General features: G+C 42.2%; 1 protein-coding gene across 1 annotated transcript in view; it reads right to left on the bottom strand.

Moving 5' to 3' along the window:
- LOC118965482 (fibronectin type III domain-containing protein 4-like) overlaps positions 1-3,702 on the bottom strand; it is a 73,326-nt gene extending 69,624 nt beyond the window's left edge. The window contains exon 1 of the mRNA XM_036984576.1: positions 3,080-3,702. Coding sequence (XP_036840471.1) covers positions 3,080-3,155 — 76 coding nt within the window. The 5' untranslated portion in view covers positions 3,156-3,702. The remainder of the gene's footprint in view (positions 1-3,079) is intronic.
- Positions 3,703-12,103: the final 8,401 nt, after the last annotated feature.

Here is a 12,103-nt window from a genome sequence, read left to right as displayed (position 1 = left end):
AGCAGACTCAACAGCCTTGGGTTCTCAAATTACTGCCTCGCCTGGTTCACCAACTACTTCTCAAATAGAGTTCAGTGTGTCAAATCGGAGGTCCTGTTGTCTGGGCCTCTGGCAGTCTCTATGGGGGTGCCACATGGTTCAATTCTTGGGCCGACTCTCTTCTCTGTTTATGTAACGGATGTGAAACGGCTAGCTTAGTTAGCGTGGGCGCTAAATAGCGTTTCAATCAGTGACGTCACTTGCTCTGAGACCTTGAAGTAGTAGTTCCCCTTGCTCTGCAAGGGCCGCGGCTTTTGTGGAGCGATGGGTAACGATGCTTCGAGGGTGACTGTTGATGTGTGCAGAAGGTCCCTGGTTCGCGCCCGGGTATGGGCGAGGGGACAGTCTAAAATTATACTGTTACATTGATGCTGTTGACCCGGATTACTGGTTGCTGCGGAAAAAAAAGGAGGAAGGTCAAAAGGGGGGTGAGTGTAACGGATGTGAAACGGCTAGCTTAGTTAGCGTGGGCGCTAAATAGCGTTTCAATCAGTGACGTCACTTGCTCTGAGACCTTGAAGTAGTAGTTCCCCTTGCTCTGCAAGGGCCGCGGCTTTTGTGGAGCGATGGGTAACGATGCTTCGAGGGTGACTGTTGATGTGTGCAGAAGGTCCCTGGTTCGCGCCCGGGTATGGGCGAGGGGACGGTCTAAAATTATACTGTTACATTTACATCAATGATGTTGCTCTTGCTGCTGGTGATTCTCTGATTCACCTCTATGCAGACGACACCATTCTGTATACTTCTGGCCCTTCTTTGGACACTGTGCTAACTAACCTCCAGACGCGCTTCAATGCCATACAACTCCCCTTCCGTGGCCTCCAACTGCTCTTGAATGCAAGTAAAACTAAATGCATGCTCTTCAACCGATAGCTGCCCGCACCTGCCCGCCCGTCCAGCATCACTACTCTGGACGGTTCTGACCTAGAATATGTGGACAACTACAAATACCTAGGTGTCTGGTTAGACTGCAAACTCTCCTTCCAGACCCACATTAAGCATCTCCAATCCAAAATCGGCTTCCTATTTCGCAACAAAGCATCCTTCACTCATGCTGCCAAACATACCCTCGTAAAACTGACCATCCTACCGATCCTCGACTTCGGCGATGTCCTTTTCAAAATAGCCTCCAACACTCTACTCAACAAATTGGATGCAGTCTATCACAGTGCCATCCGTTGTCACCAAAGCCCCATATACTACCCACCACTGCGACATGTATGCTCTCGTTGGCTGGCCCTCGCTTCATACTTGTCGCCAAACCCACTGTCTACAGGTTATCTTCAGGTCTCTGCTAGGTAAAGCCCAGCCTTATCTCAGCTCACTTGTCACCATAGCAGCACCCATCTGTAGCACGCGCTCCAGCAGGTATATCTCACTTGTCAGCCCCAAAGACAATTCCTCCGTTGGCCGCCTTTCCATCCAATTCTCTGCTGCCAATGACTGGAACGAACTGCAAAAATCACCGAAGCTGGAGACTCTTACCTCCCTCACTAACTTCAAGCAGCAGCTGTCAGAGCAGCTCACAGATCATTGCACCTGTACATAGCCCATCTGTAAATAGTCCATCCAACTACCTCATCCCCTTACCTCATTTGCACTCACTATATATATACTTCTTTTTTTCTAATGTATCATTGATTGTATGTTTTGTTTTACTCCATGTGTAACTCTGTGTCGTTGTTTGTGTCGAACAGCTTTGCTTTATCTTGGCCAGGTCGCAATTGCAAATGAGAACTTGTTCTCAACTTGCCTACCTGGTTAAAATAAAGGTGTTCTCAACTAGCCTACCTGGTTAAATAAAGGTGTTCTCAACTAGCCTACCTGGTTAAATAAAGGTGTTCTCAACTAGCCTACCTGGTTAAATAAAGGTGTTCTCTACTAGCCTACCTGGTTAAATAAAGGTGTTCTCAACTAGCCTACCTGGTTAAATAAAGGTGTTCTCTACTAGCCTACCTGGTTAAATAAAGGTGTTCTCAACTAGCCTACCTGGTTAAATAAAGGTGTTCTCTACTAGCCTACCTGGTTAAATAAAGGTGTTCTCAACTAGCCTACCTGGTTAAATAAAGGTGTTCTCTACTAGCCTACCTGGTTAAATAAAGGTGTTCTCAACTAGCCTACCTGGTTAAATAAAGGTGTTCTCAACTAGCCTACCTGGTTAAATAAAGGTGTTCTCAACTAGCCTACCTGGTTAAATAAAGGTGTTCTCAACTAGCCTACCTGGTTAAATAAAGGTGTTCTCTACTAGCCTACCTGGTTAAATAAAGGTGTTCTCAACTAGCCTACCTGGTTAAATAAAGGTGTTCTCAACTAGCCTACCTGGTTAAATAAAGGTGTTCTCAACTAGCCTACCTGGTTAAATAAAGGTGTTCTCAACTAGCCTACCTGGTTAAATAAAGGTGTTCTCAACTAGCCTACCTGGTTAAATAAAGGTGTTCTCAACTAGCCTACCTGGTTAAATAAAGGTGTTCTCAACTAGCCTACCTGGTTAAATAAAGGTGTTCTCAACTAGCCTACCTGGTTAAATAAAGGTGTTCTCAACTAGCCTACCTGGTTAAATAAAGGTGTTCTCAACTAGCCTACCTGGTTAAATAAAGGTGTTCTCAACTAGCCTACCTGGTTAAATAAAGGTGTTCTCAACTAGCCTACCTGGTTAAATAAAGGTGAAATAAATAAATAAATAACAACTATGGTTAATATCTATGGTTAATGACTATTAACTAATAATCACTGGCTAATTAGAAACAGGTTTGCAAAATAACCAAGTGAAGGTTACTTGTAAAAGTTGAGGTGAACGATCAAGTCAACATGTTACATGAGTGTGAATAATTTTAAATCCATCACAATAAATGGTGAATTAAACATTGGAGCTGTCTGCTCAGCATTTAACCACCAACCTATCGTTGGCGAAAGCGCATACAATGTCCACATTTCCAGATGGATATTCTGTTTTGGCAAAGTGAGTGAGAAGGGATTGGCAGAAACAGCTCGTTAGAGAAAAATAAGAAAGCCATGACAATAATATTCAATATGAACTTACTTGCTGTGACCACAAGCGTGTCGCTGGAGAAGAGCAACTGGACAGCACAGTTCACCAACACAAGCAGACGAGACATGGCTTGGCGTTTTATTCGTCCCAGATCTATAAACCAAAATGCATAAATGTCCGATCTTCTTCAAGTACCCAACTTTTCGGCAACTTAATGCCTGCTGCAATTTATAGCAAATTAGGACAACAATTCCTTTCACGAATCATCCCTATTATCCGAAGTGACCGTTGAAACCGAGTCCAATTACCCTATTCAGAGTAGGTTAACTACCTTCAGATATGTGACAAAAGAGATCACATTAACAAACATTTTTGTCAACATGTCCCAGTACATTCATGTCAACAATAATCCAATATGTATTCGTTAACCATCCCTCGGATAGCAGAGCCTCCTCACCTCCTCTCCTTTCTCAAACCGTCTGGTCCAAATGACGGCGTTCCGATGCCTTCGATCTTCTCCAAGGATGTATTAAAAAAAGAGGCTTCCACAAAAATATAACACTCATGCCATCTTCAAGTGTGATTCTCAATCTCCTAGGAGCTAGTCATGTATCATGTACAATGAATAGGCTACAGGTAACCTGTGATTAAGACAATGAGGGGAATGCGTTGAGACTTTCAGCACATCGGACAGCGCTCCAGCAGCGCTATAAACTACAGACAGCGCCTCGGCTGCAGGCAGCGCGCCTCAATCTAGTAAGCACTGCTTTCTGATAATTGATTCATGTTGATCTCTCTCTCTCTCAATTTCAATTTAAGGTGCTTTATTGCCAAAGCAAGTGAAAGACAATAAACAAAAGTGAAATAAACAGTACAGAATGAATAGTAAACATTGCACTCACATAAGTTCCAGAGGAAAAGAGACGTTTTAAATGTCATAATATGTCTATGTAAAGTGTTGTAATGATGTGCAAATAGTTAAAGTACAAAAGGGAAAATAAATCAACATAAACATAAATATGGGTTGTATTTACAATGGTGTTTGTTCTTCATTGGTTGCTCTTTTCTTGTGGCAACAGGTCACACATCTTGCTGCTGTGATGTCACACTGTGGGGTATTTCATCCAGTAGATATGGTAGTTTATCAACATTGGGTTTGTTTTTAAATCATTTGTTGGTCTGTGTAATCTGAGGGAAGTACAGTGTATTCAGAAAGTACTCGGGGTCTGATTACTTCTGTAAATAAGGTTTTTCTGTTATTAATTTTGTATACATTTGCAAACGTTACAAAAAATATATGTTTTCGCTTTTGTCATTATGGGGTATTGTGTCTAGATTGATGAGAAAAAAATAAAATAATTTAATCCATTTTAGAATAAGGCTTTAACGTAACAAAACGTGTAAAAAGTCAAGGGGTCTGAATACTTTCTGAATGCACTGTTTGTGTCTCTAATATGGTCATACATTTGACAGGAGGTTAGGAAGTGCAGCTCACTTTCCACCTCATTTCGGGGCCAGTGTTGCACATAGCCTGTCTTCTCTTGAGAACCAGGTCTGCCTACAGAGGCCTCAATAGCAAGGCTATGCTCACTGGGTTTGTACATAGTTAAAGCTTTCCTTAATTTTGGGTCAGTCACAGTAGTCAGGTATTCTGCCACGGTGTACTCTCTGTTTAGGGTCAAAATGTGTGGCCATGGATGTCTAAATGAAGGCTTCCTCTCTCTCCTCTCCTGGGCCATAGATGGCTAAATAAAGGCTTCCTCTCTCTCTCTCTCCTCTCCTGGGCCATGGGTGGCTAAACAAAGGCTTTTTGAAGGTTTGTTGTTACATGGATTCAGGCCTGTGGTTGAAGAACAAACATATCTGTCTGTGGTTGACAGAACGTAGACGGATAGTGACAGCATGTCCCCTACGGTGTGCCCTTTAAGGGTGAAGACACACACTGAAATAATACGACTATCATAGTTATGTGTCACCGTGCTGCAGGTCCTCCACCGTAAAAACACTGTTACTTGCAATAGATCATCTACTTAACAGCTGTTGGAATTAGTTATTCAGTCAAAATACTGTAATCACAGGACTTCATGTGCAATTTTTGAGAGCATACGGGTTCTGTCGAAGGGAGCAGTTTTTTCACAAAAGATCCCCAATACCCTGGACAGTGGTCATCATACATTGTGTACTTAAACCTACCCAACAATAATACTGCAATGATCATGATCCTGCAATGGCAAAAAGATGGTCTTCATGAGCAATGTAGAAGGAGGGGGAGATACCGGGTCAGTTGTACAACTGACATGTGTCTTCCGCATTTAATTCTACCCATCTGAATCAGAGAGGTGCAGGGGGAGGGGGGGGGGGGGCTGTCTTAATCGACATCCATGTTTACGGCACCAGGGGGAACAGTGGGTTATCTGCCTTGTTCAGGGGCAGAACGGCAGATTTTTACCTTGTCATCCCGGGGATTCGATCCAGCAACCTTTATGGTTATTAGTCGAACACTCTAATCACTAGGCTACCTGAGCATACAAGTTGTGTTATAAGGAGCGATCATTCACAATAGATCCTCCAAAACACTGCAACGATTTCAAGCTATTTCTACAAATAGACAATGTGGGATCAGGCAGCAGTAATGGCAACTGTAGTATAATATATAATAGGCTAATGCTAGGCTGGACAAAAAGCTATATGGCTGACTCCCAAATGGGAACCTATTCCCTTTATTGTGCCCTATGGTCCCTGGTGAAAAGTAGTGCCCTACATAGGGAATAGGGTGCCAGTCTCCACAGTAGGCTGATGATGTTGAGCACATAGAAACCATGGCAACATCCATAAAGAACAACAGTACTGTTAGCATCTCCATGGCTGATATTGATGGTAGTAACTTTCCACAGATCATGTTCGCTCTGTAGTAAAAAACAACAACCATGATGTTTAGGCTATCTCTATGCTACATAGGCTATCTCTATGCTACATAGGCTATCTCTCACTAGACAAAACAAAGTGCTGGCTGTGAGCGAGAGCGAACTTAGCAGCAAGAAGAGACAGGACACTCGCTGGTCATCTTTCGATATAGAGTTTCAACTAAACTATAATTAAACACCTGCTCCATTTGGGCATCGTACCATAACACTAGATGCCTGCGGCTTCAGAATGTTATTTGGCCCTTAAGGTTAATAACTTCTCATGTTCATAACTGTCTCCTCAAACAATAGCATGGTATTCTTCCACTGTAATAGCTACTGTAAATTGGACAGTGCAGTTCGATTAACAAGAATTTAAGCTTTCTGCCAACATCAGATATGTCTATGTCCTGGGAAATGTTCTACTGACCCGCAGGGGACCCACCGATCCTGAAGACTTTAAAGGAACACAACATGTATCTTCCTGGACAGAGAGCGGGAGTTTTTCATCATAGCAACACAACATGTATCTTCCTGGACAGAGAGCAGGAGTTGTTCATCATAGCAACACAACATGTATCTTCCTGGACAGAGAGCGGGAGTTGTTCAGCATAGCAACACAACATGTATCTTCCTGGACAGAGAGCGGGAGTTGTTCATCATAGCAACACAACATGTATCTTCCTGGACAGAGAGCGGGAGTTGTTCAGCATAGCAACACAACATGTATCTTCCTGGACAGAGAGCGGGAGTTGTTCAGCTAAGCAACACAACATGTATCTTCCTGGACAGAGAGCGGGAGTTGTTCAACATAGCAACACAACATGTATCTTCCTGGACAGAGAGCGGGAGTTGTTCAGCATAGCAACACAACATGTATCTTCCTGGACAGAGAGCGGGAGTTGTTCAGCTAAGCAACACAACATGTATCTTCCTGGACAGAGAGCGGGAGTTGTTCAACATAGCAACACAACATGTATCTTCCTGGACAGAGAGCGGGAGTTGTTCAACATAGCAACACAACATGTATCTTCCTTGATAGAGAGCGGGAGTTGTTCAACATAGAAACACAACATGTATCTTCCTGGACAGAGAGTTGGTGTTTGGGAGGAGGACACCACACGGTGTAACAGCTGTAACAGGTGTAACAGAGTAATAAACACGAGGAGAGACAGAGAGCTGGTTTCAAACGCAGGGCACAACAGGTGTTTATTTGTAAAGGACCACAGGAGGAGGCAGGTAGCTGGGTCCAGGGGCAGGCAGTGTCATACACAGGAGGAGGCAGGTAGCTGGGTCCAGGGGAAGGCAGAGGGTCATACACAGGAGGATGCAGGTAGCTGGGTCCAGGGGCAGGCAGAAGGTCATACACAGGAGGAGGCAGGTAGCTGGGTCCAGGGGCAGGCAGAAGGTCATACACAGGAGGTCCAAAAAGGACAACAGTACAGGCAGGGCAAAGGCTAATAAAATAGTCAGGGAGATCAGGCAATAGGTCAATCTTGTACAGATCAGGCAATAGGTCAATCTTGTACAGATCAGGCAATAGGTCAATCTTGTACAGATCAGGCAATAGGTCAATCTTGTACAGATCAGGAAATAGGTCAATCTTGTACAGACCAGGAAATAGGTCAATCTTGTACAGACCAGGAAATAGGTAAATCTTGTACAGACCAGGCAATAGGTCAATCTTGTACAGATCAGGCAATAGGTCAATCTTGTACAGATCAGGCAATAGGTCAATCTTGTACAGATCAGGCAATAGGTCAATCTTGTACAGATCAGGCAATAGGTCAATATTGTACAGATCAGGCAATAGGTCAATCTTGTACGGGAGAACCAGAGCTCTGAAAGACGTGTGTCACAAAACAAACAATACCTCACAGTGATGGGGTGCAAAGAACTAAACTAAATGATGTGTGATAATGACATACAGGGATGACATCTCTGGTCATACCTATGGCCTCTGATCTGGAGGACTCCCTAAACAGATAACATCCCTGGTCATCCTCTACCTCTGATCTGGCGGACTCACTAAACAGAGAACATCCCTGGTCATCCCTACTGCCTCTGATCTGGCGGACTCACATGCTTTGTAAATTATGTCTGGGTGTTGAAGCATCCCCCTGGCTAAGTAAATAAAAAAAAACAAGAAAATAGTGCCGTCTGGTTTGCTTAATATAATTGGTACTGAAGTCTGTTTTAGCAATTACATTTACTTTTGATACTTAAGTAAATGTAGAATATAAACATATAAAAGTATGTAAATGCATAAAATATATTTTCCAACAAAGGAAATAGGAGGTAATTTAAAGAGGAGAGGAGATCATCACCAGCAATATAGAGAGAGGAGGTCATCACTAGTAATATAAAGAGAGGAGGTCATCACTAGTAATATAATGAGAGGAGGTCATCACAAGAGAGAAAAGATCATCACCGGTAACATTTAGATAGGAAGTCATCACCATTTTTATAAAGAGAGGAGGTCATCACCGGTAATATAGAATGAGGATGTCATCACCAGGTATATAAAAAGAGGAGGTCATCACCAGTAATATAAAAAGAGGAGGTCATCACCAGCAATATATAGAGAGGAGGTCATCACAAGAGAGAAAAGATTATCACCAGTAATACATTGAGATGAGATCATCCACATAACTATAGTGAAGTCATCACCAGTAACATTTAGAGAGGGATTCATCACCATTTTTATAAAGAGAGGAGGTCATCACCGGAGAAAGGTAATCACTGGTAATATAGACACAGGATGTCAAAACGAGTTATATAGGGAGGAGGTCATCACGAGTAAAATAGATAAGGAAGTCATCATCAGTAATATATAGAGAGAGGAGATCATCACCAGTAAAATAGATAAGGAAGTCATCACCAGAGAGAGGTTCTCATCATCAGTAAAATAGAGAGAGGAGGTCATCACCAGTAATATAGAGAGAAGAGGGCATCACCAGTAATATAAAGAGAGGAGGTCATCACCATAGAGAGGTTCTCATCACCAGTAAAATAGAGAGAGGAGGTCATCACCAGTAATATAGAGAGAGGAGGTCATCACCAGTAAAATAGAGAGAGGAGGTCATCACCAGTAATATAGAGAGAAGAGGGCATCACCAGTAATATAAAGAGAAGAGGGCATCACCAGTAATATAAAGAGAGGAGGTCATCACCAGTAATATAAAGAGAGGAGGTCATCACCAGTAACATAGAGAGAGAAGGTCATCACCAGAGTGAGGTTCTCATCACCTGTAATATAAAGAGAGGAGGTCATCACCAGTAATATGAAGAGAGGAGGTCATCACCAGTAATATAGAGAGAGGAGGTCATCACCAGTAATATAAAGAGAGGAGGTCATCACTAGTAATATAATGAGAGGAGGTCATCACAAGAGAGAAAAGATCATCACCGGTAACATTTAGATAGGAAGTCATCACCATTTTTATAAAGAGAGGAGGTCATCACCGGAGAAAGGTAATCACTGGTAATATAGACACAGGATGTCAAAACGATTTATATGGGGAGGAGGTCATCTCCAGTAAAATAGATAGGGATGTCGTCACCAGTAATATAAAGAGAGGTGGTCGTCACCAGTAATATAAAGAGAGGAGGTCATCACCAATAATATAGAATGAGGATGTCATCACCAGGTATATAAAAAGAGGAGGTCATCACCAGTAATATAAAAAGAGGAGGTCATCACCAGCAATATATAGAGAGGAGGTCATCACAAGAGAGAAAAGATCATCACCAGTAATACATTGAGATGAGATCATCCACATAACTATAGTGAAGTCATCACCAGTAACATTTAGAGAGGGATTCATCACCATTTTTATAAAGAGAGGAGGTCATCACCGGAGAAAGGTAATCACTGGTAATATAGACACAGGATGTCAAAACGAGTTATATAGGGAGGAGGTCATCACGAGTAAAATAGATAAGGAAGTCATCATCAGTAATATATAGAGAGAGGAGATCATCACCAGTAAAATAGATAAGGAAGTCATCACCAGAGAGAGGTTCTCATCATCAGTAAAATAGAGAGAGGAGGTCATCACCAGTAATATAGAGAGAAGAGGGCATCACCAGTAATATAAAGAGAGGAGGTCATCACCATAGAGAGGTTCTCATCACCAGTAAAATAGAGAGAGGAGGTCATCACCAGTAATATAGAGAGAGGAGGTCATCACCAGTAAAATAGAGAGAGGAGGTCATCACCAGTAATATAGAGAGAAGAGGGCATCACCAGTAATATAAAGAGAAGAGGGCATCACCAGTAATATAAAGAGAGGAGGTCATCACCAGTAATATAAAGAGAGGAGGTCATCACCAGTAACATAGAGAGAGAAGGTCATCACCAGAGTGAGGTTCTCATCACCTGTAATATAAAGAGAGGAGGTCATCACCAGTAATATGAAGAGAGGAGGTCATCACCAGTAATATAGAGAGAGGAGGTCATCACCAGTAATATAAAGAGAGGAGGTCATCACTAGTAATATAATGAGAGGAGGTCATCACAAGAGAGAAAAGATCATCACCGGTAACATTTAGATAGGAAGTCATCACCATTTTTATAAAGAGAGGAGGTCATCACCGGAGAAAGGTAATCACTGGTAATATAGACACAGGATGTCAAAACGATTTATATGGGGAGGAGGTCATCTCCAGTAAAATAGATAGGGATGTCGTCACCAGTAATATAAAGAGAAGAGGGCATCACCAGTAATATAAAGAGAAGAGGGCATCACCAGTAATATAAAGAGAGGAGGTCATCACCAGTAATATAAAGAGAGGAGGTCATCACCAGTAACATAGAGAGAGAAGGTCATCACCAGAGTGAGGTTCTCATCACCTGTAATATAAAGAGAGGAGGTCATCACCAGTAATATGAAGAGAGGAGGTCATCACCAGTAATATAGAGAGAGGAGGTCATCACCAGTAATATAAAGAGAGGAGGTCATCACCAGTAACATCGAGAGAGAAGGTCATCACCAGAGTGAGGTTCTCATCACCTGTAATATAAAGAGAGGAGGTCATCACCAGTAATATGAAGAGAGGAGGTCATCACCAGTAATATAGAGAGAGGAGGTCATCACCAGTAATATAGAGAGAAGAGGGCATCACCAGTAATATAAAGAGAAGAGGGCATCACCAGTAATATAAAGAGAGGAGGTCATCACCAGTAATATAAAGAGAGGAGGTCATCACCAGTAACATAGAGAGAGAAGGTCATCACCAGAGTGAGGTTCTCATCACCTGTAATATAAAGAGAGGAGGTCATCACCAGTAATATGAAGAGAGGAGGTCATCACCAGTAATATAGAGAGAGGAGGTCATCACCAGTAATATAAAGAGAGGAGGTCATCACCAGTAACATCGAGAGAGAAGGTCATCACCAGAGTGAGGTTCTCATCACCTGTAATATAAAGAGAGGAGGTCATCACCAGTAATATGAAGAGAGGAGGTCATCACCAGTAATATAGAGAGAGGAGGTCATCACCAGTAATATAGAGAGAGGAGGTCATCACCAGTAATATATGGAAGAAGAGGTCATCACCATATAGAGAGAGGATATAGGTAAATATACTGCATTTAACTCTACAATCAGCCATCGACTCCAGGATGTACAACAACAATGATCTGAGATCCTTGAGCATCATATGTTGAAATTAAAATCCGTATCAAGCAACGGAAACATTTACACTCGACACATTTAAGCCAGTATCAGCATAGGTCTTTACTCGTTGATGTTTTGTACCTGAATTTCTCATGGCCATCATTTATTTAACAATATCAAAGCTATGATGGACAAAAACTGTTTTTTGAAAATCTTATTGACCACAGCAAACAGGGGCCTCATAAATGGAAAATCAATCAAAATCAATTTTCTTCATATCTGCTGTGGCATCCAGAAGAGTGTATAATGACAGAGATCCCCCATCAATCTGGGTACAAGCCATCAGGACTCCCATTATTATCTTGGAGAGGACGGGAGAGGGAGAGGTAATTAAGAAGGCTAATATTTCCCCCCACACATTCATTTTCTGTCCGTCCACTTCTCTCCTGTCCATCATACTGGAGAGGAGAGGGAATTGATACTGTATTTATCACAAATTGCGGTGTTTACGTCATATTATTATATTATATTATGAGTTGTTGTGTGTTTAGA

The sequence above is a fragment of the Oncorhynchus mykiss genome, chromosome 8 (genome assembly GCF_013265735.2).
Source record: "Oncorhynchus mykiss isolate Arlee chromosome 8, USDA_OmykA_1.1, whole genome shotgun sequence".
In the NCBI taxonomy this organism is placed as follows: Eukaryota; Metazoa; Chordata; class Actinopteri; order Salmoniformes; family Salmonidae; genus Oncorhynchus; species Oncorhynchus mykiss.
Note: the sequence above shows the minus strand (reverse complement) of the source record. Positions and strands in the feature narration are given on the sequence as shown.